Genomic DNA, 25,023 nt, shown 5'->3' with positions numbered 1-25,023 from the left:
CCAGCCCATCAACTCGGCAAACCTCTGATCATTCTGAGTGTTTAACACGGCTGGTGAGTGAAAACGGGCACTGGACCCCAAGTCAGACCCCAAAACAGCCCACCTATAACCTCTAACTCCCCCCCCGCCCTGTTCAAAAGTTACTAGACCATCTAAAGCAGTGATGCCCAGGACAGAGTTCCTGGATGGGCACGGGGCTGAGACTGACATCCTGCGCCTAAAAAGACATCCAGAGGAAACAAACTTGAACCGAGTGTTGCCATCAAACTATGTACAAAAATACACACGTGCACGTATTATTTAAAACATGGATTGACTTCACAGTAGCCTCCACTCCGGTAGGCTGGGGGGGGGAGTGGGATCGGGCCTGCACAAGGGCGCAGGGAGGATCCAGCTTTCTTCAGTGGAAACTAATCTACACATGCCTTCTCTGTGGAAGCCCGCCCCTCCCCCTACAGGCTGGCTGAGGAGCATGCCCAGTAGAGCCGAGAGCTGTCTGCAGATCTCGGCCATTTCATAACCCGATTGTTTACAGACAACGGGCGAGAGGCAGCTTATTTTAGAGGAGTGATGTGGGGGGGTGGGGTGGGGGGGAGGGCTAACACAGGAGCTCAACAGCTCCACTTAGATCCCTTCCCAGGTCACATCTGAAACACAACAACAACCAAGACCTTCTTGTACATCAGCAGCGTGACACCAGAAACCCCAGGGGTAAAGATAGAAGCAGGCGGCCCCTCCAATCCATTACACCCAATTTCCTGCAACTGGCTCAATATGAAGTCACTTGTTTTTTTGCACAAAATAATCATTTCTAAAAGAAAACACTAACACCAAATAAAAAGATCCATGCTTGTAAGACATTATTTCATCTAAATATTGTTTGAAAAATAAATTTTCTTTGTAGTACGTTACCAATGTATTATTGTTCTGCAAATATGCAAGTCTACCATGCCAGCCAAGCCACCCTCTCCACAAACGACATTCTTAAACATCAGGGCACGTCAAGCTACGTCTGCATCAATGCAATGCAACTAACCCGCACACTGAAATAGAGCACATGCCTTAGACCACTTCAGTTCCACTGCAAGTGAAGAGCGACTTTCCCTGGCTGAGCTTTCCTGAGAGGTTGTAAATATTTGCGCCGCTGATGCAATGAGTCATGTTGAGACAGCCGATGGATCTGAATGACTTCAGTACCTCACACAGCAATGACTTCAGTAACCCACGCAGAAAAACAGTAAAAACAGATGAAAACCCTATTCATGGCCATCCCCTGCTGCACCTGGTCCCACTGTTATTACACAAGTCGCTCTGTTGAACTCTGCAGAAAGAACAGGCAACACCGCAGCCAGAGACGAGCCCATAGCCAGAGCGGAACCTGACAAGGAAACAGCACAAGCTGAGCACGGAGTCTCATCTGCTTCCCGATTCCAAATATCAAGGCTTCCAGGCCCAAACCCAGCACGAAGCTGCTGGGCAGTGAAAGGCCTTCGGGGACGCTTCTCTGGTGCGGCACTGGACGCGATAAGGAGGGAGCTGCCCCCCGACGTGGTGGACGCCCGGCTCAGGAGACACCTGTGAGTTCGGCAGGTCACTGGGTGCTCTGTACACACTGTACCACCCCCCCCCCGTCCTCAAAACACAACCTCACAATAAAATAATACCAACCACCCCAGATTTGGGGGGGACCAACTGCATTTTTGCCATCACCTCATATTTTACTCAGTTGTTTTTTTCTATTTACGGCTTGTTGTGTATCAAAGATAACGCGGTAAAAACAGATTTTAAGTTTTAAACCGTGCCCATCAGCACGCACAAAGCCACCCGATGACAACGGGAAGTAATTTTCCTCACCCTGGAGGGAAGGGTTACCATACTTCAGCCGGACCGTAGCTGCCGATTCCCAGAGGAACTTCAACATTTCCTTCCGTCCATCTGCAGATCCAAGGGTCAGCAACCATACACCCGATTCCCCGATCAAGACCGGAACCTTCTCCGGTTCTCCAATTCAGATGCTCAATTTCTGAACTAGACCCACCGGAGAATAAAACAATGGCAACTAAAGACGGTTCTCGAAGGTGTGAAACCTTACACAGAAGGAGGCACAGGGGGAACGGTACTTCTTGATTTCTTACAGGGCTGCAACCCTTCCCAATCAGTGCTCTCTCTGCCCCCGACACAAATCTCGCCAGCTGAGAGCAGAACTGAATCACTACAGCGCTGCCGCCAGAAGCTATCATAGAGGGACACCACAGCTGTCTAACTTCAGCCCTGTTTGAGGAACGGTGTTGGAAATTACTTCAGGACTGGGCGCTCCAATCCCAGTCCTGCAGAGCCCCAGTGCAGCACATTTCATGGGCAGCTTTTAAATCATCAATATCTTAAAGACCTGGAAGAATTGTAACTGTGATCAATTAAACAGTTGTTGTGGTCAATTTGGTCATTTAAGATCCTTTTGGAACAAGAATCAGAATATCTTTCGGCCTTCCCAAACCAGTTTCTTTCAATTGATAATTTACACGCTTAGCTGATCGATTACTTTTAACAAGTCTCCGTGATATAAAAATAAATGGAGTGTGCTCTCCACTCTCCAGGATTAGGGCTGGAGACCCCTGCTATAGAAGAACAAAGCACCAGACCTTGGCGTTTTAATCAAGCGTGGTCAGCATCACTGAATTTTGTAAGAAGGTATCCCAGGCATGAGATTTCCCCTCAAAAAGCCTGTGTTGATCTCTTGATCAACCTTCTTTAGGAAGGCACGCTCTGGGTGAAAAACACACCACTGATCGAGGCAGACGAAAGCAGGATTTGAACCTCCAGTGTGAAGCGGGGCCTGCTAATGACCTCAGCAGAGACACACCTCTGGTGTAGTTTTCTCTCAGCCATGGAGACCGTGCCCCTCTGGAAAACACACCAGCCCAGGTGCTGGAGGTCAGGAAATGGTCGTGCCTGCAGCCTCCCTGGGCGACACAGACCCTCCGACAGGGTGGAGCGGCACAGCAGCACGGGGAGAGAACTCTGCTCCTTCACGTTCCCACTCATGTGACTCTTCTTGTCCTGGGACAAGCCCATGGGCCAAGGGAACACTGAGCTCTCTGACCTACAGCCGTGTGACACACGTCTGAGTACAGCTTCTCTTCCATGTTACCTCCACTCTTCCACACATTCTCTGGCTCAGAATAGCTACCCGGTTGCGAGACAGTATTAACATCATTCCTACCAGACAAGTATTTAAGTAGGAGTGCATTTCAAATCAAGAACAGGAGGCTCTGGGAGTCTGGATCACGCTGCCCAGCCAGGCTGTTCCGAGACGAGCCGGACGAGATGCCACTCGCGAACAGGCTAGAGGAGCCAAACAGGCCCCCCCCTCGCTCATAATGTCCCTCACGTTCCTAGCAGGCACGACCAAAACCCAAAGCAAAGCAAAATCCAACACCAACCTAGGGCTCTCTCACACCCGCTGTGCGGCACGGCACGCTTTTGCCCCCAAAACAAAATCTCTAACAATTTTAGCTCTTCTTCGATGTTCAACAGGCTTTTGAAAAGTTAAACTCAAGGCGATGGTGAGGGGGCTCCAAGCGCCCGAGCTCACTTTACCCGGTCCGACAGGCGCCAAGCCACTCGCAGGTTTGAGTGCCAGGACCAGTGAAGATCCCCATCACCAGGATCACATCCCGGGCAATGGATTCCTAGGAACTCGTGCTGGGCACATGTTCCCTTGCATGGAAAAATGCCGAGCCTGCCAGAGATGGCCTGTAGCAGCAAACTGCGCAACGCCTCACAACTCAACCTACCTCCGCACTCTGCGCTTCTGATGTGGACTACCATATTTTTTCTCCCTACCACATATTTGTGTTCTTTACGACGCACTTGTTCTGGTTGTTACTATTTATTGTCATTTTGTAATGTACTTTCTGCACCGTGTGGCGCTTGTTGTACCGTGTTGTCTGCTGTACTGTGCCGAGAGACGTCCTGAGAGATCGGCACAAAAAGAGAATTCCAATGTTCATGCACAGATGGCAATAAACTCCTCTACTACTACCATAAAAGCGGAGCGCCCATCAGGCACGACCGGTAACCCGGGCTTCTCTGCAAGGACAGAGCCCGTCGGACACAAACTACAGCCCCTGCTCCTCTGCCCCAGTAAGGGCACGGCGGCACCTGTCAGGCGGTCTCCCGCCCAGAACTGCCCCTCAGGACGTGGCACAATGGGGCAGAGAAGATGGAGCCCCAGTGGACCCAGGGTTCAAAGGACTGTGACGAAGGAATGCTCTGCTACAAAATTAACACGCCACCCTTCTGACCTTCAAACGCGTTCAGCCGGTCTTGGGAATTCCATTGCGTCAGAGAGATAACCAGCCGCACGGCACTAAAAGGCCCAAGAGCCCCAGAACTCCAGTCCTGACGTACAGCTCATAAGTAACACAGTAACACAGCGCTGGCTGGGCACAAAAACAAATGTTCCTCTCTGTTCCGAAAGGAATCAAAACAGCAACAACAACTGCCTCCAAATGTTACTGGCTGTAACAAGCAAGCGCACTTTAAATCGAAAAAGATGAGAGCAGCAACATAAAGGCTTCCTTCCGATTAAAACCACTCGATTACAAGTAGCGATTCTGGAAGGAGGCAGCATGGGAAGAGTGGATCCACAGGAAGGCCAGGGGGTGCCGACAGCACGGCCCTGCTGTTCTCTCCGGATTCCCGAAAGCCCGAACTTCAGCGGATCTTGCATGGGCTCGGCAATGGGGGGGGGGAAAAGGCCGGGCCCCTGCACTGAGTCCCCCCCCCTTCCTTTAGGCGTCGCACACCGCGAGCACAACTCCGCCTGCGCCCCGAGCCCAAGGGTCGTGGCCCCTTCCCGCCTCCGCAGCCTTTCCAGGGGGCCGCTGGGTTTATCCTGGGACCGCCGGTCCCCTGCTCGCTCTGCGGTGGTTTGGGGTTCCCGGCGAATTTAAGGACACGCTGGAATACAACCGACTTTTTCCTGCCCCTGCTCGTTCACGGACAAGATCTCTGGGAGGCCCTTTTCGGAAGCTCCTCTCTCCCCCGGGAATGAAAGCCCGGCTCCAGGCCTACGAGCACAAGCTTTCAGGGCCTGAAAAACTGGCAGGGACAGCAGAGACCTACAGCTCCCCAAGAGCACCCACTCCCTCCGGCATCTTCTCCCAGAAAGAGCCCGACAAGCTCGGAGCAGCAGGACAGGCTCGGCCTGGGGCTATTCCAGGAAACAGGAAATTGAACTCAGGTGTTGCAAGCCTTCAGCAAGCTGCACCAAACGGGCATCCTTTTCCCTTACCTTCGCTAAACAAGAGCCGGCGTTTTTAATCTTCTTTCGACCCCGGCCGACTTCTCTATTTTTTTTTAAAAAACGTAAGATGATATTCTGACCTCGCGACCTCTCACTTCACAAAATACCACCAGAACATCCCACTCCAACCTGGCTGCTTCGCAGGCAGCGTTCAGGAGGGCAGAAGGCCTCGGTAACTCCCTGCAGGAGCTACTGGACGTCAAGAGCCTGAATGAAGAAGTTACGTTTCCAGCCCCCCAGACATTTCATTTCACCCTCCTGTAGCTCAGTCTAACACCCAAGGGACGGCCGTTTGTCTGTTCCCAGGCCGGACACCATGTTGGTAAGAGACTCCACGGCTGACCATCACCTTCTGTAAATACAACCGACAAAGGCTCCTTTCAAAAAGCGACTAATTCAAAAACCGAAAAACCGAATTAAAAATGGTTTTGAAGCGGACCAAAACAAAACAAAAAATGACAGCAAAAAAAAAATACAAAAATCGAACTAAAATGCTGTTCACAGCATGGAGAGAAACGCATCAGGATGTCTACCAGCACCAAAAACAAAAGACAGCTCTAGTCTTGCCACATGAACTGGGTTTCTCTGCCAGACTGCGTCGTACCTGCTTTCTAATGATGGCTTCCATGGAAGAGAGAGAGAGAGAGTCGACAGCAGATTGTTCCTCTTCCCTTCCTCCTCCCTGCAAGCACGCTCGCCCAGCTCCGGTCATGTGACCGAGCTGCTCCCTCTGTTGGTGCGTTCGCAGGCTGGCAGGGAGCATGCTCACAGAGGGAGCAGCCCAATGCCCACAGAACAGCTCCTTGCCGGGAAGACATTCCGGGGGAGGGGCAGCGAGGCTCCAAGTGGCCTACGAGGACACTTCTGGCCCGGTTCTGTTCTGCTTGAATCAGGCCGGAGCCAGAAGGTGAACATCTGATTCTTAGATTGATTCCGCCCCTAGATCTACTCCAGCCTAGACCCCTGCCCAACCAGTGAGAGAAGACTAAATACCAGCAGTGCCAGGGCTCCACACCGTGGCACAGCCGCATTCACACAGGCCTGGAAGGGCCACAGAGCCCGCAGGTTCACTCGGGTATGGGTCAAAGCCAAAAAACACTTCATTCCCAACCCCCTCACAGAAAGGCTGGGCAAGAGGTCAGCTGCATTTTCACCGGCCAGTCTACCAGAAGGCTGCCTTTGTGACACAGCGCTGAGATATATCCCCCGGGCTGACCATACTTCGGGCCGAGGTCAGACCTTGAAGCTCCAGCAAGGTCAGACTTACATTTCAGGCTGTTTTATAAGGCATGTGTGCCTCCATTAACGTGAAGCTGTGACTGGGGAAGGGAACAGCTACACCCCCCTACACACCGAGCGCTCGCTGTGGGCCAGACACACCAACGGCACGACGTAAAAGGACCATTTTTCAGTCTCTGGCTTCTACGATTTCAAAGCCTGGGGGCTGTGCTCTGTCACTATTGGCAACAGTCTTTCATGGATCTCAAGGCCAAAATGGGAGGACAAAAGGCTATCTGGTAGCTAGGCCTCTCACTGTCTGTCCACCTGCAGCAAGGGCTACACATGAGAGGAGCCACTCAAATGATCTGGCTCGGTTTGCTCTTAGCAGCTAAATGATCTGATGAAATTGTCCAGAGGTTTCACAAAAGAAGGCGAGGCTTCATTCATATTAAGACAGTCTTCAACAGCAAGGCAGGACAGCTTGATCCAAACTCCTACCACTCTTTGTGCGTGGTGGCGACATGCATTCCAGAAGCTCAAAGGTTCAGAACTTGAACAGTTCAATAATCCTTTGCGTTTCATGCCAACACTCCTCATCTGGGGGGGAGGCATCCAGAAAGCACACTCCCCGTGCATCCATTTCGGCTCAAATGCCAAGTCCGACAATCCCTTTGGGAAAAATATTGGCCTCTCTCAGTCTCCCTGCATTGGCACAGTTTAATAGCTAGAGAAAGAAACAGCAGAGACAAGGTCTTGGAGAGCAGCCTGGCTCAGGCCAGACACCTCAACCTGAAAAGCGGACGGCTGTTCCGCTGAACGACTCCACTGGTAAATATTCACATTCGTTCCTTGCTTCTCGCTTGTGTGCTGAACTGCAGCTAGGCTTATCCATTCGAGCACCTCAACTCTGTTGCCTAATTCCCCAGATATCTTACTCTCCGCCCAAGATCAAGACCCACAGTAAAGTGCACCCCTAAAGGGGAGGGCAAACAGTTAAACACGGTATCCAGCAGGTATCAGCCCTGTACTAATCACTTCCCATAAGCCCTCTCCTTCGCTCGCTCACCACTTGAGACCAAGACCGTTGTCCTTTCGGGACATGCACTTGCTGCATGTGAATCTCACCGATTCATCAGTCCACCCCTGGGTATAACTCCTGGGCATTATAACTCTGTCTCGGCATACAAGCATCTACACAACAGCAAGTCTACATCAAAGTAACCGTTAGCAGTATCATGCCACTCCTTTATCACTGCAAAACAATCAGTGTCCTGAAACAAACTTTTCAGAGAGAGAAATCTTAACAGCTAGCTTATAAAAAAAAACTATATTTGTTTGCTTTCCGTCTACAACTAACTGGAAAAGAGAAACTATTAAAGCCCCAGTACTGAGTCGGCAACTGTCAGGAGTCATGAAGGACCTGACCTCCTCCTTCAGCAGAACTGACAGTCTTCCGAGCTCTTATTTCCTGAAGCCTCCAGGATAAAGCAGCCTAAGAAAGCCCCCCCCCCCCCACAAAGAGAGCCAGGTAGCCAACGCCCTCATGGCCCAGGCTCTCCTACTGTCGCAGCTGATGAGCCATGAGAAAGCTCGGGAGCACGCAGGCAGAGAGGAGGCGCCGATCGCAGACGTTATTCCCACCCCCAGCTGCGTTTCCGCGGCGCGTCCCGTCTCGGCTGCCCACGGAGACCGCGAGATCCGCAGGGCGGCTCCGCCCGCACCCGGCGAGCGCCACGATCCCATCACAGTCCCCCGGCTCAGCTTTCCGAGGTCAGAAAGGTCACAGCCCAAGGGCCAGAGAGGGTGTCAGAACACGACTGGGGTGCAGAGGATGACAAACAAACCCTCTTTGATCGGCAGTTAGTTGCTTCTTTGCAGAGAGGAAAGGTGGAAGCTGCCACAGAAATCAGAATCTTTACAGCATGTGGGAGTAATTAAGCGCCGACCTGCGTTCTGGATGGATGACTGACTGACTGGTTGACCTTCAGTCTGGTGTTACAGCAAGACCCTCAGCTAGGTTAGGCTAGAGGAAAGCGACAACACAGGGAGACCGACAAAAAGACTTCAGTCATACCTCCAATCTCACGCTCGTTTGTTTGCTAGAGATGAGGCACAGCCCCCAGTACAAGCGTCTACAGCTCGTTCACACATGTGAAGCACCTGGGTCACTCAAGACGCGCAAGAATCTCAAGCTCTTGAAAGGTGGAGTGTGCTACAGTGCTCCCAGGATCTGGAGCATGCTCAGTGCAGGCTGTCTTTCAGCCATTTCGTAGCACCAGTAATTGACAGGCACAAGAACACATTAAAGAGCTGCGAGCCGTCGGCAGGCAAACGTCTCAGCCAAACACCCAAGCAACACACTGCTGTGCTTCACCTCTCAACCAATACTCATCCCAATACACACATCCAGAAACCTCCCCTCTCCGAGTCTTAATAACCGAGCGTTTAACAGGGAAAAAATTATTTTTAAAACCCATTTTCCATCTGGGTAGGAACCAAGCTGAATTTCCACCCTGCGCAGATCTCAAAAAAGACTTTCCTCAGAGTTGTTTCCACGCCCTCAGGAAAATACAGCTGTTCGTAATTCAGCTCACCCCTCCAACAGAGATCCTGCTTGGAAACCAGATCTTTGATGCCAAAGCACAGAAAGAGGAAGAAAGGACGTTTCAGGAGCTAATCTCCAAGATCTAACACTTGTAGCAGTGAAGGCAGATCTCAAGGCCCAGCTGTGAAGAAAATGCAGATGTGCAAGCCCAACATTCATCCAGCCTAAAAACCAGCAAAACACACAAGACACTCCTGGGAACCCAAACATATACTCAAACCAGACTGAAGCCATTATTCATTTCCTTAATTTTGCAATGCATCTTAAAACAAAGCTCACAGCTCCTAGGATGACAATAGCCGCTTAACAGATCAATTTTTTTCCGAAATATTGACACCTCAAGAGTTTAATACAGCCAGATGAAATACTGCAGCACTCGGAGAACTTCCCACTACAGCCAGCCAGCCACAGGGTGTTTCTGTAATCGAAAGATGCAAACAACCAGGCTGTGTGGAACCCAGTCCGTCTCCGCGGTGCAAGAATAATGACCGTGGTCCTTTTCAAGCTCACACTCTGGTGCTCAGGAATCTGCAGGAGAGCCAGAGGACGCCGAGCCCGAGCACTCAAGTGAATTCTGACACGTCTCCTCCAGCGCCGTCACTGAAGACCACACAGGCCTGAGCGTTTTTCAGCTACACAGCTCTACCTGCGCATTTAGCCAGGAGCATTAAGCCTGGCTCACGTTAAAAAAAATTCCACACCCTTTTCCTGACTGCAAACACTGTGATCTAACGACCATCGCCATTTTTCTTCTGTATAGCTGCAAAATATACCATACAGGCTTTGAAACGGAGCGCGACCCAGCCTGCGGTTAAAATCATGCCACAAGCACTGAAAGGAACATCGAGCAAGACGTCTTTCGAAAGATGAAGCAAATGAAGAATTTAGTGGAAGGCAATAAGAGAATTTTAAAAGCACCAAGTCCTTACTGAAACAAAAGGCAAATCCAAGATCGAAAGAAGACTAACAGAAAAGTAGGCAGTTGTCTCCTCTTAATGCCAGGAAATACTCAGACTCAGGCTGGAAAAGCAAGTTCAGGTCTTCCCAGTCCCTTGGCACTGACTAGACTCCTGCTGACACAGACACTGGCCTGAGCCTGGGACCCTCCTTGCTCAGACGGGCCTGCTGTCTCACCATCCCAACCAGCAGGTCCAGCTTCTTAAGCACTTAACAAAAACGAGTTACATCTGGATTCTCTCTCTTCACATGGTGGGGGTGGGGGGGGGAAAAAACTTATGAGGTTTAATCTTAAAACACTGTAGATTCAAGAACCAAAATCACAAAGGAAGTCAAGAGCAGGCTCTGGGAAAAATTAAAAAATAAAAACAAGACCTGTAGAGCCAATCACCGCACAGAAAGCAAGCCAGAAGAAAAAAATATTAAAAACACACGAGTCCTTCCAAAAAATCCTTCCTCTGCTCTTTAAGACAAACCCATCCAGCAACATGGCAGTACCTGCTTCAGGCTGTGGATCTCCATGGATGGAGAGGGGGGAAACCGAGAGAGAGAGACGGTGTGGATCTCCACTCTTCCTCCCAGCTTCCCACACATGCACAGGCCCTGCTCAGGTCACATGACCCACCTCGCTGTAGAATCTCTGACACAGCACTGGGCATGCTCAGTGAGAGCCCTGCTGTGCTCGGTAGAGAAGGGGGAAAAACAGAGCAGCCATTTCATGGCACGGACTCTTGCAAGAGCAGCAGGACAGGGCCTTAGAAACCGAGCTGTCCGGCAGCGCCAGCTCGCACACAAGCACTTCTAAGCGACGCTGGTCAAGTGTGCTTGAGGAAGGGATCCCTGTGCTTTAAATCCAACTCTTTCCTGTGCATTCCGGACAACAGCAGCCAGCCTGACCAGAAGACTGCTCCCACAGAACACGTGCTCTCCTTTGCGTTGCGGCACGACCACAGACTGATGGTCTGACTGACTGACTGACCCCGCGCCTTATAGGTCCCAACGCTCGTCTTTGTCATTAAGACGAGAGGCATGAGTGCCACGCAGGGCCGTGTGATCAGAAACGAGAGGGTTTTCTCTCTCTCCTCCTGCAGGGATAAACGGCAAGGGTTTTAATGGAGGGGGGAGAAAGAGAATAAGGAACACTCGATTTCGGAATCCACGCGGTACTGTCGCGGCTCGAGAGCTCATGAAGGTCAGGGCGGTTCAGGAGTCAAAGCGCTGGGCACGCCTGGGGTGGCGGTGATCTTTTGAACAATCCCTCCACCGCCCTCCTGCTCAATCCAGCCGTGGCAGAAACAGCAGCTCGAGGCCTCGAAGACACTGCTCTGCAGCGGTTTCAAAATGTCAGACTGTTTTCCTGCGCTTGAAGATTTATATAGGTGATATTTTGCCAGGCAGAGGCTCGAGAGGAAGTAGCCTTACAGTGTAGCTAAATCACTAGAGCAGTGTAGTAAAACACCCCAAAGACTACAGCCATGGCCAGGACACACTGGAAATCTGCCAGGAACATTTTTCTGCTCAGTTAGCCCATCTAAGTTATCCTTAATGGAACAGCCACTTCCCAGATTTTTAAGAGTCTCAAAAAGAGTCCCCTTTCAGCTGTGTCCCAGCATTTCACAACTGACGGCACAAGGAATGGGTGCAGACTCCAGTTTGCTTGTTAATTTATTTTGCCGGAGGATCTCTTCCGATCCTTAACTCAGATTAGAAAACACTCCAAAAATATTATCTGCTGCACAACTGAGGGAGCGGAACATAAAGCATGCGTTTCACTAGTGGTGTAAGGAAGCACGATGTATCGAGAGATGGATTTCAAACCTGTCTGGACTGGTGAAATAGGAAGGAAAGAAAAGACTAAGATGAACCACAACCAACCCTTCACCTCAGCCTTCCCAAGACGCCCAACTGTACTGGAGGTCACCGTGTTTTCATCAAACTGCTATGTAACTGGATGACTCCAGGATTGACACCTCTGCACTATCCTTCAGAATATCAGCCTCCCAGCACCTACAGACGATCTGGTCTGGTAAACACAGACGGCACCTTTCAACACACAAAATCAAAGAAAAGACCCTCACATGCAGCCAGCCCACATGCCACAGTCATTTACGGCACAAGAGGCAGCATCTAGATACATCATCAGACCCCAGAGGCTAACTGAGCAAATACCGTACAGACTGGCTTCTTAGCAGAACCTACATGTGGAAACAACACACAGGGATCCCTATACCAGCAATCAGTAATTGTCACACAACACTACAAATATACATACACATGTACGGTATAATATAGAGAGCAACAGAGAGGAGGAGGAGATGTGCAAACTGCACCCGAGCATACCGGTTTACCCTCAGGCAGCAACTCCTGGTTGCTATAGCCTGCTACGCAGGGAGACAGATGTGTGATCATATATCCCCTATATATAGCACTCATCATCCCCAGGGATCTGAAAGCTCTTCACGTACAGGAGGGAATCCATTGAAATTCTCCACTGAAGTGAGGCAGTCATTCTGCAGCTCAGAGGGGAGGAGGGAGGTAATGGTTCACCGGTTGAACTAGGGGTGAGAGGTGGTGGTGGTAGTGGTGGTGGTGGGGGGAGGAGGGATCTTCTTCAGTGAAGCCAGATTGCTCAGGCACAGGGAGGAATTTAACCAGGATGCCAGGTGTCAACGCCCCCTTTACCCTGAGCAACGGCGCACTGGAGTCTTTAACGACCAATTAGTCAGGAAACTCGATTTCATCTCGTGTCCTCCGCAGGACAGGACCGCCCACAGCTCGGTGCCCTCCATCGCCGGACCGGAAAACCGGACAGGAGAGAATCAACACACACTGGCCCACCAACGGCCCCTGTGGCACCAGCCTGGGTCGGGTTCCAGGTCTCCCCTCCCCGGTGCTGACCGGGCCCGGCCCCGCTGAGCCGCCGAGACCCGATGAAATAGCACGGCTGGCCAGGAGACGGGTCAGGATCAGAAATGGTGGCAGAGACCAGCAGCAGGCGTCTGGTCCGTCAGCTGGCTAGCTGGCTAGGTCAAAGCCCTGTTGCCGGTCTGACACACGGGTCTCTATTCCTGCCCTGGTGGGGGGGGATCTCCATCGACTCCTGTGCTATTTTTATGTGCTGTTCCACACAGACTCCGCACGGGGTGAAAACAGACCTGAAACGGCTATTTCTGGCACTTTCAGATGGGAAAGAGGAGGCTGCCATTCGGTTTGTACAGACAGGGACTTGCCACACAAGCCCCTTCTCACCAGTCTTCACCAGCTGCTTCTCAGCAACTGCTGTCCTTGCAGGGGTTTTGTTTGGTTTTTTCCAGATTTTGTCGTCACAAACACAGCAATGACCTGTGCGCGATCGCGCAGCGCCTACTACTCATTCCCACAAGGAATATTCCGAACTGTCCAGCAACTACACCGAAGAGACTTTGGCTCCGACGCACAGGAGTGAAGACTCGACAGGATTAGGTGCTCGACAGGCCCGCTGGGCTCCCCTGGCGAGTCACCGCTCTCGTGCTCTTGCAACACAAAGAAGAAAGACGGGAAACGTTCGGGAGCAGGAAGACGGAAGAAGGCTATTAATCTTGTTCCAAAGGCTAATGAAGATAAATGCCATTATGAACACAAGGTTCCAATAATCCCACCGGCTCACTCTGTTCCTCAGCCCTTCCTCCAGCTAAGACAGGCTGGGGTATTTATTACAGCTGGAGCAGGAATAACTGACTGTGCTGAGGAATGCAGTATTTTGGTGGGGAAAAAAAAGAAAACAAGTTCAAAATCCCTGTAAGACAGCGGGCCCTGCATAAGGAACTTCCACGAACTCAAAACGGCCCAGCACAGGGCTCCTGGCTTCATAGAATTCAGGGACTGCCGAAAGATCAGCTACTTGGAAGGATGAAATCAAACTGCACCAGTAGCTGGCCAATACTGGGTTAGGGTTAGGGTTAGGCTTAGCTGGTGAAATCTCTCCCAGGGCCACAGACGTGTCATCTGGCCTAAAAGCTCTTCCCGTTGCCTTACACCAGCATTCCTATGATCTGTATTCTTTCCCTACAGAGCTTTAAAGGACCTCCTCAGGATGACTACTGCCTCGCAGGATTTTTCCTGAAACGCCTGAACCAGCTTGTCAGCAACCTTGACACAGTGGTAAGAGATGGCAGCCCATCGCTGTCCCATCCCAGGAAACGGACAGCTTCCAAGCTCTTCCTCCCTTCTCGGCTACACAACCCAGCAGAACAATTAATCTTTTTTGTTTTACTAGGGGTCTTCTAACAGTCCTCGCGCTGACCACTAGGAGAGTGATGACTGCGCTCTAGTTCCCCTCTCAGGGAGCATAGCAGGCGACATTATGATGCCCAGCGTACAAGTCCTTCTCTCATTCTGTTCTCATTCTGTCTCACTCCCCTCCTGCTCCTCTTTCCAAGGGGACACACAGCCAGGCCAGTGAGGAACCGGACCTGCCCTCCAGCCGAAACTTGGGATCGTCCCGTTTCAGAACTCCAGAATCCCAGCGCAAAAGAGGCAGACGATGCTCCGAGACCGGCACGACCTTGCTCCCAGATAACCAAAACCTCTCAGCTTAGGTTTCCAAAGGCACCAAAGGGAGTTGCGTCCCATTTACCTGTGAGGCACATTCATTCACAGAGCCAGTTTTGCGAACCAATCTGTGTTTTCGGGAGGGTAACTACTGGTACTGTAATTCAGTAAACACCGGATTATTCACTGGTACCTTCCTACCAGGCAGGAATATTTAATAAACAGCAAAAGCCCAGAGGGAGGTCCCACCTTGTGCCCTCATCTTCCGGGATGCACCTTAGACGGACACTCAGAAAGTTCCCTCTGTTTCAGTCATCATCTTTTAAGGGCAAGTGAAATCTGCACCATGAAGAAGGAGGAAAAACTAACGGCACTTTGAGGGCTCACTGTTTCTTTCCTACAGCTTGTGGCTGCTGGTTTACGAGGGGTACATGCCTAATACGGGCACTGTTAGAAAAACACATACAGCAGGACACACTAATTAGTTACAAAAGTGAACTGGTAGCTAACTAGCTGCTATACACAGCATTATACAACACTTGTGTGTCACAACCAATTTGTGGCTTTCAAGTGACCCCTTAAATATAATGTTATTGAAAACTTGAGCACTTAAAACTCTGAAGCACACTTGTTAAAATCAACAGCTTAACTTTCAACGCCGAGATGAATTAAAAAAAAATTGTGGGCACGTAGCAGCCAAGTAGAATTCTTGAACAACTACACTACACTACACATTACTACACTGGTCATGCGCCTCTGAACGTTCCCCCCCAAAAAAAGAAAGAAAGGAGGAATGCTGTCCAAAGGCGAGCGGGAAAGGGAGAGACCCATTTATTTAAGAACTGAAAGCAAACCAGGGGGCCGATTCTAAGGAGATATGGGGGTGTGCAGCTGGGAAAAAGAGCCCCAGGGTGCTGCCATAAACAAGTGCTCAGGTCCCATACTGCCACACAGCAGGAAACAGGCAGACTGGCACTTCTCTCACTCATAGGTTTCTGATTTAACCAATCAGACACCCAGCAGACCTTCACGTCGCTATACAGCTTCCTGCAGTGCAGTATGGGAGGCAGGGCAATGGGGACTTTTGGACCTTATGGTGTTTGTCAACTGTGGGAGGGGAACCACACAGCCAGAAACACAGGACAGGCCTGGGACTTGTTGCCTCAGCGACTCCTACCCTCAACCTCAGTTAGAAACTGCACAGGCAGTGACCGCTACTTTGATAAAGAACAAGAAGACGTCCATATTGTATTAAGGGGGGCAGTCAAAACAAGGATCGCTAATCATCTGTAAAAGATTAAGGCCAAAGGAACAGCCTCGTGTTTTGTTGTGTTTTTTCGATTCCCCTGCAAATGCATTCACACAACCTGGTGCTCTAAGGTGCAAGATACGTCTCTCGCCCCACCAATGACACCGAGATGCGTCTTTCAAGCGGTGGGGCACATGGGCCCCGCACTCTCCCATCCTCCTTCCTTCTCAGCGGGGGCTGCAGCCGAGACGGGCTCAGCATGTCAAGCACCTTCAACAGACAAGACATTTCGTTTTGGTTTTTTGAGGACAATCTTCTGTCTTCGTGATCCATAGATTTATTTTTTCTACTTCCTCTACGTTCTTTTTTTTTGATGAAGGTCCATCCTGAACCGGCCGCGGCGGGAGTCTCGCCACCTCGCCGGCTCACGGAGAACGCCAAGCGCCTTCTGCTCGCGTTCTCCCCCCGGCCGACCCCAGCAGATCCACAGCCCTGCGCAACTCCAGAAAGACTCGCACGGGACAGGAAGTGGAGCCCACCCCCCCCCCCCCCCCCCCACCCCCCACTGCCACACGCCGTCAACACCCCCGGCCTGCGCGGATCCGAAAAGGCGCGGCGCGCTGCACCCCGAAACAAGGCGAACTTGGGGCCCCCCCGAGCGCCAAAGCACAAGCATTTGAAATGCACACAGAGGACTGCAGTACAGTAACGTGCCACATGAATAAATCATGAAAGCGCACATTAAACAAGCACACAAGCAGCACACGTCAGTCAAGGAAATCCCCGTGTGCCGAGCACGTGCCTTTCCCCCACGGCCCTCCGCCCCCCTTACCTTCCCCCGATCGGAGCCCTCTCCTCCGAGCCACTGGGCCGCACCAGAGCCGCTCCTCAAGGCTCCAGAGGCCTAGTCCTCTGCTCTGCCCAGCAGGCCCAGCCTCTGGTAGGAGTAGCCTAGCCGGGGCTGAGCATGCTCAGTGCGCACCAGGCTGAGAGACTGCAGGGAGAAGCCGCTCTCGTGGCTCCTGTTGGCCGTGGCTCCTCCAGAGGAGAGGGAATCAGGGATTGAGAACATCTTGTGTGTGTGGGGGGGGGGGGGGTCTTCCAAAAGACTGATGGGACTGATGTTCAAACGCGCTGCACTGACACGTCCATTAATCCACTGCCTGAAACGCAAGGCATATTTCATTTTTACTTTAGAAGAGACAGGCTCTCCGGAAGGCCTATTTTAAAAACGAGAAACGTTTCGCAGCACAAGGGGTTTGAGCAGACACTCCTCCGGTTCAGGACAAGGGCCGACCGGGGGAGGGAAAAAAAAAAAAGATGAAGCGTCCTTCTCAGTTCAGCATTTCAGAAACTTGCTGCACAAATAAGCAACCCCCCCCAGCACTCAGCAGGCCGTAACCGGACCTCTTCTACGAGCTGTTGAGACACAGGTGGGAATGAACCCCGTCCTGGTGCGGAAGGACTGGTTCTCCTTGACAGAGGAGTACTTGGAAACGGCTTTGAAACGCAACACGCCTCCAGTTGCCAGTCAACGCTCTGTAGGATCAGAGCCGGCACAAGGACCTCCTGCTGGGGCGTTTTTTAATGGGGAAGCTCTTCACACGCAGCGTATAAATCGTGTTTCAGGTTCGGCAAGTACAGACGGGAAATAATTCTCTCCCAAATAAACTCCTCTCTGCGAGCAACCAATCAACCGGTCCGTTCCAGCACTTCCCGGGGAATAGAAGCCACACATAAAAACCCAATCCCGGTCTTCTGGGACCCTTCCCGAGGCGAGGGGCCCGGAAGGAGGAAGGACAGGCTGAGAGAAAGACCCCCCCCCCCCCCCTTGGCGGCAGCCCCACCCCCACACCCCCAGCTGCAGAAGACGGCTGAAGACCGACTAACCTCTAATTATTATCTCATGACCTGGCATGGCGCACAACGAGAACACAGAGGCCATGCCGCCACGCGGGTCCTGACCCAGCCCGCAGGGACACCCGCTATGGTATGGAAACAGGCCACTTACCTCTTCGGTCCCCACATCTAAAGACCTATCACACCCCCTTTACATGGAAAAACTCGTGACCCAGTTCAAAACTGTCGGGATCATCTCATTCCGGCCCTAGTCTTTACTAGCCCCCTCTCCTGCAAGCATGCTCAGGTGTGAAGACCAACTGCAGCCCAGAGCCTCAGACTCCCAGAAAATCCATTACCATGAGCACTGCAAGTCTACTGCAGGGCTGCTTAGGGAGTTGAACAAACAGGTCGCACTAGGACTAAACAAAAGGAGCACCATGCTGCTTGGCTTTGTTAGCTGCCCAACACAGACAGCAACGCCACTACTTGTTTCTGATGAACTTCGGCTGTAGCTGCCGAGATCTGGAGCCAGGGTGACCTCCTCACGGTGAGCAGTGCAACTTATTGGCGAGGTCTTGGAAAATGGAGGAGGGGGAAGAAGAAAAAAATCTGTACAAAATCACCTTAAAACTGGCCAGGAATTAAGAGAACGTGAGTCAACAGCAAAGACCCTCCACTGGCCTAGTTCGCGCAGACAGAGCTCAGATGACCTGCCGGCCTCTCTTCCGCGCACGCAGCAGGCTCAGGGCTTCAAACGCAGGCCGCTTCCCTCCCCGCGTCCCTCCATTGTGGAGAGAAGCGCATTTCAGACTCTTCCCCCAGAGAGCCACAGGAAATGACTGAAGCTCTACACACTGAAAGGAAACCGGAGTCTGGCGTGACTCTCTGGCTCCCTCTGTTGGCACGAACCACACACTTCAGGCTGCCTTCTGAGCCATCTTGAGCGCGCAGCTGGGCCCTCAGCTGGAGCAGCTCGGCATGAATCAGGCAGACAATCATGGGAACAGTCTTCCATGCTTAAGGACACTTTGGTACACTACGAACGTCTGGGACTTTTCTGGGCACTAAAGGCAGAGAGGAGGTGGCTTAGGTTTGTGTGTCAAAGCACAGTCCCCAAAGAGGGAAAGCTGGTGGCATCAGACCACAGCTCTCCGTGACCAGGTGCACTGCTGGACCACATCAATCACACCGTCCTGAAAGGACTGTGCAATTGATGCTTAAAGAAAAAAGTTAGGAATTTCAAGGTTTCTAACCGGGATCGTGAAAAACAAAACTAAAATGCAGGACAATCCCAGGAAAACCAGGGACATGTGACCCGACCCTTGCATCGCCAGGAGCACATGAACCTTGACTCCAGAACTCAGCTGGTGGACGATTCCTCTTCTTCTGGGCCGAATGCCGTAGTTAAGAAAAAAAGCACCCGAAAATAAAACAATACTGCATCTTCTAGCATACCGCTCTGCCAGTGAAACAAACTGCCCCTCTTCATCTCATGCAGGGTCGCAGGGAGAGCCGGGGCCTATCCCAGCAAGCAACGGGCACAAGACAGGGCACACTCAGGACAGGCCACCAGGCCATCACAGGGCACACACAGTCACTCACACCTGGGCTAATTCTCCAGGAAGCCAATTCAACTAGATAACATCAGATCACTTTATTGGCCATAAACAATTTCTTTTATCATGAATTTGTCTATTCGCAGACCCCAGCTTGCTCTCCATGAGACACACAGACAGGGAGAGAAGCTGGGGGTCAGAGTGCAGGGTCAGCCATTTACACGGCGCCCCTGGAGCAGCTGGGGTTAAGGGCCTTGCTCAGGGGCCCAACAGAGTAGGATTCCTCTGCCAGGAAGTCTTTGGACTGTAGGAGGACACCGGAGCACCCGGAGTAAACCCACACAAACCTGGAGAGAACATGCGAACTCCACACAGACAGCACCCGAGGAACTGAACCCAGGGCCCCAGCACTGCGAGGCAGCAACGCTGACCCCTGCACCACCGTGCCCCCACCCCCCCTCTTCTTCTCAACCAAAATATAAGACGTCTTTACATGACAGGCCTGCGGGGATCCGTCCCGGTCACTTGCGGGCTCAGAGTGGACACGGCGCCTCTCCGCTGACCAGCGCCAAGTCGTCCCCCCAAGACCGGTCCCCTGCCAGCTCACAGTCCACTGCTAAGCCCCCCCCCCCGTTTCCAGGCACTTCAACCGCAGCGGACGGTGAAAGACCCAAACACTCCCCTCCCAGCTGAGGAGGGCTGGCGGACAGGGTGCCTCGGGGGTCTCGCACCCGCGTTCAGCACAGGCGACAACTGCAACCGCGCTGCCCCCTTCAGTGAGCCGCTGGAGGGAAAAGACCAGCCCCGTTCCTCTGCGAAACGGTTACCCCGACATCGTCACGGAGGCTGAGCAGGAGAGGAGGCCGCCAGGCCCCATCCAGCCTGTCAGGTGGGGAACTGATGGCAGCCTCTCGTCCAACCGTTTCTGGGAAGGGACCAGGGCATGGGCAGCTTGGGGGGGAGGCTGAAGGGGCTACACTACAGCAGAGGATGACGAGACCCCTCTGTACGAGAGGCGCTTTGGGATGAAGTCAACTCGTAGGAAAAAACACGCAGAAGGGTTTTAGGCAGAGACAGTAAAAACACAAGGGGGTTCGTGCAACTTTCCAGATCAGACCCACCACCCCCCCCCAAAAAAAACAATTTTCCAGCCTACGCCATCAGCCAGACGGGATTTGCCGTTTTATTTTTTTTAAAAAGCTTAAGCTACGTCAGCATACGAGTTCGGACCGCTGTACCAAAAGGCTTTGAGGGTTGTTGGGTTTTTTTTTTTAATATAAAAGCGCTCACAAACCGGGTTACCCAGTCTGTGAACCCGGGCGCTCGAGTCGAGCTCGTACTTCATCTTTACCTCGTTTTAAGATGGTGAAAACCTCGTCTCTCGCGTACAAGCAACCAGCGCTGTACATTATACAGCCGTGTAGGGTTTCGAAAGGCGTTCAACAGAGACACGGCCGGGTGCAACTGCTGTGTTTTGAAACACTGGGTCCGCGTCCCCACCAGGCACACACACCACCACAACCACAACAACAACAACACTGCCGGAGAAACGGCACAGCACAAAACAAAGACTGCGGTCGTGTCTGCAATGCAAACGCCGCATTCGGGCCGCAGGGGAGCGGGCAAGCGCGACCGGGCTGCGCCGGGGATGTGTGGGGATGTGTGGGGCCGCCAGCCCTCTCCCCCCCCCAACTCGGGAACCTCCGACCCGAACCGGACCCCCAGCAGCCCAGGCCGCCCGGGATCGAGCATGTCCGCAGCTCCGGCCGCCCGCCCAGCGCCGCCGGGTTATGCGCCGTGCAGGTTCCCGGGTGCGCCCGCGCCTCTGCCCGTGGAAAAGAGAGAGGAGACCTCTTTCCCTTCCCGTACGGCAGGGCTCTCACACACACACACTCTCCCGTCTGCCCCACTCCACACACACACACACAACAGCAGCGCTTTCCGAAATCCACCAAAAAATAACACACACACACACACAGGACACTGCAGAGGGAGAGAGAGACGGAGAGGGGGAGAGGGCAGGCGGGCAGTTTGAAACGCACGAAGGTCTACAACAAAAGGTCGCCCCCCTCCCAGCTCTCCCACTTTCCCGGTCCGTCCCGGGGGGGGGGGGGTGGGGCGACCCCCCGCGAACGACCGAGAAACGGGGGGCGAAGACGGCAGCTTCCGCGAAACAACCCAACAAAACAAAACAAAAAGTTGCAGCGGCGAGACGCTGGTCTCCCTTACCTCCGCTTTAACCGAAGCCATGATTCCTCGGCCCCGGCCCGGCCCCGCCTACTTGTCGGCTGACGTCACTGGGAGGCGACGGGAGAGCCCGGCGTGCGGCCCGGTGGGCTCTGCTGCTGGGCTCCCCGGGCCCACCTGCAGCCATTACAGGAACCGGCGCCGTGCCGGGACCGGTTCCGACCGCGAACCTAGGCAGCCCTTCGGCCAGGAATAAAAGTGCAGCTACGAGCTGCTTCGCCACGTTTCACGCCTTCCTGATGCGGAACTCCGCTGCTCCGCTCCACCCCGCGGCCGTGCGAGAGGACAGGAGCGGCGTCGTTTCACAGGTTGAAACGGGGGGGAAAGGCTTTTGGGATTACGCACGGGGGACTGGGAAAGTAACACCCCGGCTCCTGCCGGAGAACTAGGCGGCGAACCGACCTGGAGCCGAAAGACATCCCTGGAGCCTCTCAGCTGAGTTTGGGTTGGTCGGTTTTTAAAGGGAGACGCCGGTGTTACGCGCACGGGAGTCTCAGTTTAACAGTTTAGGGGAGCGCGGGGGTCCAGGGTAGGAGGGTCACGCTCCGTTCAAAACCGGGGGATCTGCTGCAGACCCCACCTGACCCCCCCCCCTCCGGCTGCAGCCCCTGTCCTTGAGTGACAGCGGTGTTTCCATGGCGACGATGCGGAGGCACAAGCGCTCAGGCGCGTTGTGCGACCCGCAGTCAGGCCGTGAACAGCAAGGGGGTGTCAGGCCCCTGGACTCCGGGCCCGCACGCCCCTGCAGCCCCAGTTCACAGAATAGCCCCCCCCCCCACACACACACACGGCCTTACACAGAGCCTTACACAGAGGGGAGCGGGGGTAGGGAACAAGCTGCCCAGCCGTGTGGTCGAAAGACTGAAGCGAAGGAAAGTTTGTGAACGCGTTGACACGGGCAGGTGAAGGAGGCGAGCCCAGCTGGTAGAACTCCCCCCCCAGGTTCCGAACGACCGAGGTGAGCTGAGCCCTGCCCCCCCTGAGGGTCCAGCTCCCAGAAGGGGTTCCGGTCGGAGCCCAGACTACCCTTGCTCTGCATTTCACAGGAACAGAGCTGGAGTCTCGGCATTCTTGTATCGGGGAAAGAACATCATCCAAACAAGCGACCAGTAATCTAGGAACAAGTAACAGGTTTATTCCCTGCTGAAAAGAGTAGGGTTCTTACACACTTTCTTCTCTTTTCTGCAGGGAATAAACCTTTACTTGTTCCTTTACAGCCCACGCATGCTGAACTACTTGGACCAGTGACCTATGGAACTGCCTAGTGAGGAGTGGGCCTTCCCAGATGCTCAAGTTCATGTCTGTTTGTCAGTCCAGCCACAGACAGCGCTGACCAGAGGAAGAATCTCAGGGCGCTGGGTCACTCGCGCTGGTTCCTGTGGGGTGGCGTATGCGTGATGGGAGCCCTCAGATCAGGGCCGCGAGCTCAGTGCCATTTCTCATCATCTTTAAACCAAACCACATGATCAACCTTCGACTATTAAGAAATCGTGTTTAGTCCTCCGGTCTGATTCCCAAAGGTGGAAGGAGGATGGGATTATGATTATTATTATTATTATTATTATTATTATTATTACACCAGGAATCCACCCACAGGACGCTGTTACACATCACATCGGTCTCTTGGATGGTTCATGTTCTGGAGAAACAGCTCCAGAGCCCAGGCATGCCCTGGGCGTCTCCGCCTCGTTCCTGAGAAACAGGACAAGCGCTGTATTGATCCCCTGTCCTCTGTCAGGCGGCCCCCCCACCCACACGCACCCACACACATGGGGGGGGGGGCAGAGGCCTGACCGAGTCCCCACAGGGCTCCCACCTGCTATGGCCGACCGACCCGCTGTGAAACACAGCCCCGCCGGGCTCTGCTGCAGCGCAGGGGGCTGGGGCACGACCCGGCCAGACAGCTCCGGGCCTCCAGCGCCCGCGGTGCTCAGGTGATCAAGAACAGCTGAGAACTGTTGGCGCAAGGAAGCACGTTTGCCCTGGCGTGTTTTGCCTCTTCGGCTTGCCGCATGAAGGCAAGTTTTGTTTTTTTACCCCCCCCCCTCCCCTCCGAGCTCTGAAGGTGTCACCCCGTTCCCCCCCTGCCCGCCCCAGTGCAGGTGTTTCCCCAGAGACGCCCCGGGTCTGCTCAGCCACAGCGGCCGAGACAGGGAGCGCCCGTCTGCAGCTGCCGCCCCCACGTGGCCACATCAGGGGAGGAGCCGGCCGGCCGCCTCTTCACATTAAAAGTCCCCCCCCCCAACTACCGCCATGACTTCCCCTGCCCCTCCTCCGCCCGGTTATGTAAATCCCCAGCTGGATCGCCGTGTTGTTGGTTGGCAGGCGAGCTTTGCAGAAAGAGAAACCAACAGGACGCGTCGCAGGCACGCTCACACCTCGGCCTTCTCCCTCCACGACCGCGGCGCTCCCTTGCTTCCCTGCTGCAGCAGGCGTGACGCCCAGGCGGGCGGGCAGCTCACGCATCCCGGCTGGGACGGGCCTGGGTGGGCAGGGGCCGGGCCGGGCCGCGCGTGTGGCTGTTTCGGGAAGGGGGGTTCAGTCCCCGGGGTTGAAATGAAACGCGACGCGGAGCCCGGGACTCTGACCAACCTGCTGCGGCTCGGACAGGAGGGCGGAGGTAGCACCCAGGCTGGGCGAGGAGACGCCCGTGGGCTGCTCGTCTCCCGGCTCGCGGAGCCCCGTGACCGTGGGGGGGACACGCGTGGCAGATGGAAGACAGGGCAGGTTGAGGGGACTTGAAAACAATCCAGTATCCCTGAAAAAAAGAGTGTAGAATATTTCCACGCCTCCCAAAGGCGCAGGGTTGGTTTTGAAAGTTTAATTAGACCATAAAGAACATTAGAGGTGTTAAAGGAGGGGAGGAATTGTAGCACATCACTCTCATTGGTACTTAGTCATTTATTGGCTCCAGGGAGCTCACCCACAGCCTTTTTCAACAACAGGGCTGGGCAGGTTGTTCCACCCTCCCGCAACTCTTTGTGTATAGCAGCGCCTCCTGTTCTCCGTTTTTAATTTCACTTTCCGCTTGTGTCCTCCAGGGGGCTGTTCGTTCTAGGATGGGGGAGGGAATGAAGGGGCCAGTGTCACCCCCCCCCCCCCTCGCTCTCCCCGAGAGCAGCTCGTGCCTCTCGCGTGCCTTTTCGGGGGCCCCACCCTCTCCTCCTACTACTTCCAGGTCCGCACACTCGCTGATCTACCTGCGGGGCGCTATATTTCAAGCCGCCCTGCGCCCCAGGAGCCCTGAAGCCCCCAGAGCCACTCGGAGTGGAACCTCAGCGGCGATGATCGCTACTCCTGCAGAAAGCCCGTCAGCCCTTCCATCGATCCGAAATCGTGAAGTATTGACCGTTTTGCCCCATAGCCCTTCCTATGTAATTGGCTTGGAGCATTTTTATTTCTGACCGAGATCTTCTCTGGTTACTTGTACAGGCCTGAGGGCTCCTTCTGCCTTATAATGAAAACCCTGCCTCTTTCCAAAGAGATACTAGCCTGCAAACAGGCGCGA

At 53.5% G+C, this 25,023-nt stretch overlaps 1 protein-coding gene across 4 annotated transcripts in view; it reads right to left on the bottom strand.

Annotated features, from left to right (window-relative positions):
- The window catches only part of LOC148816289 (histone-lysine N-methyltransferase EHMT1-like), a 47,419-nt gene extending 25,876 nt beyond the window's left edge, over positions 1-21,543 (bottom strand). The window contains exon 1 of one of the 4 annotated variants that reach the window (XM_088940319.1): positions 21,498-21,543. In XM_088940319.1, coding sequence (XP_088796445.1) covers positions 21,498-21,518 — 21 coding nt within the window. In that variant the 5' untranslated portion in view covers positions 21,519-21,543. Of the gene's footprint in view, positions 1-5,296; positions 5,462-5,912; positions 5,978-21,497 lie in introns of those variants that run through there. The other 3 variants (XM_088940321.1, XM_088940322.1, XM_088940323.1) reach the window with 3 other exon arrangements.
- Positions 21,544-25,023: the final 3,480 nt, after the last annotated feature.

This window comes from Atractosteus spatula, chromosome 23 (genome assembly GCF_055471065.1).
Source record: "Atractosteus spatula isolate fAtrSpa1 chromosome 23, fAtrSpa1.hap1, whole genome shotgun sequence".
NCBI lineage: Eukaryota > Metazoa > Chordata > Actinopteri > Semionotiformes > Lepisosteidae > Atractosteus > Atractosteus spatula.
This window is presented reverse-complemented; position numbering and strand designations above follow the sequence as displayed.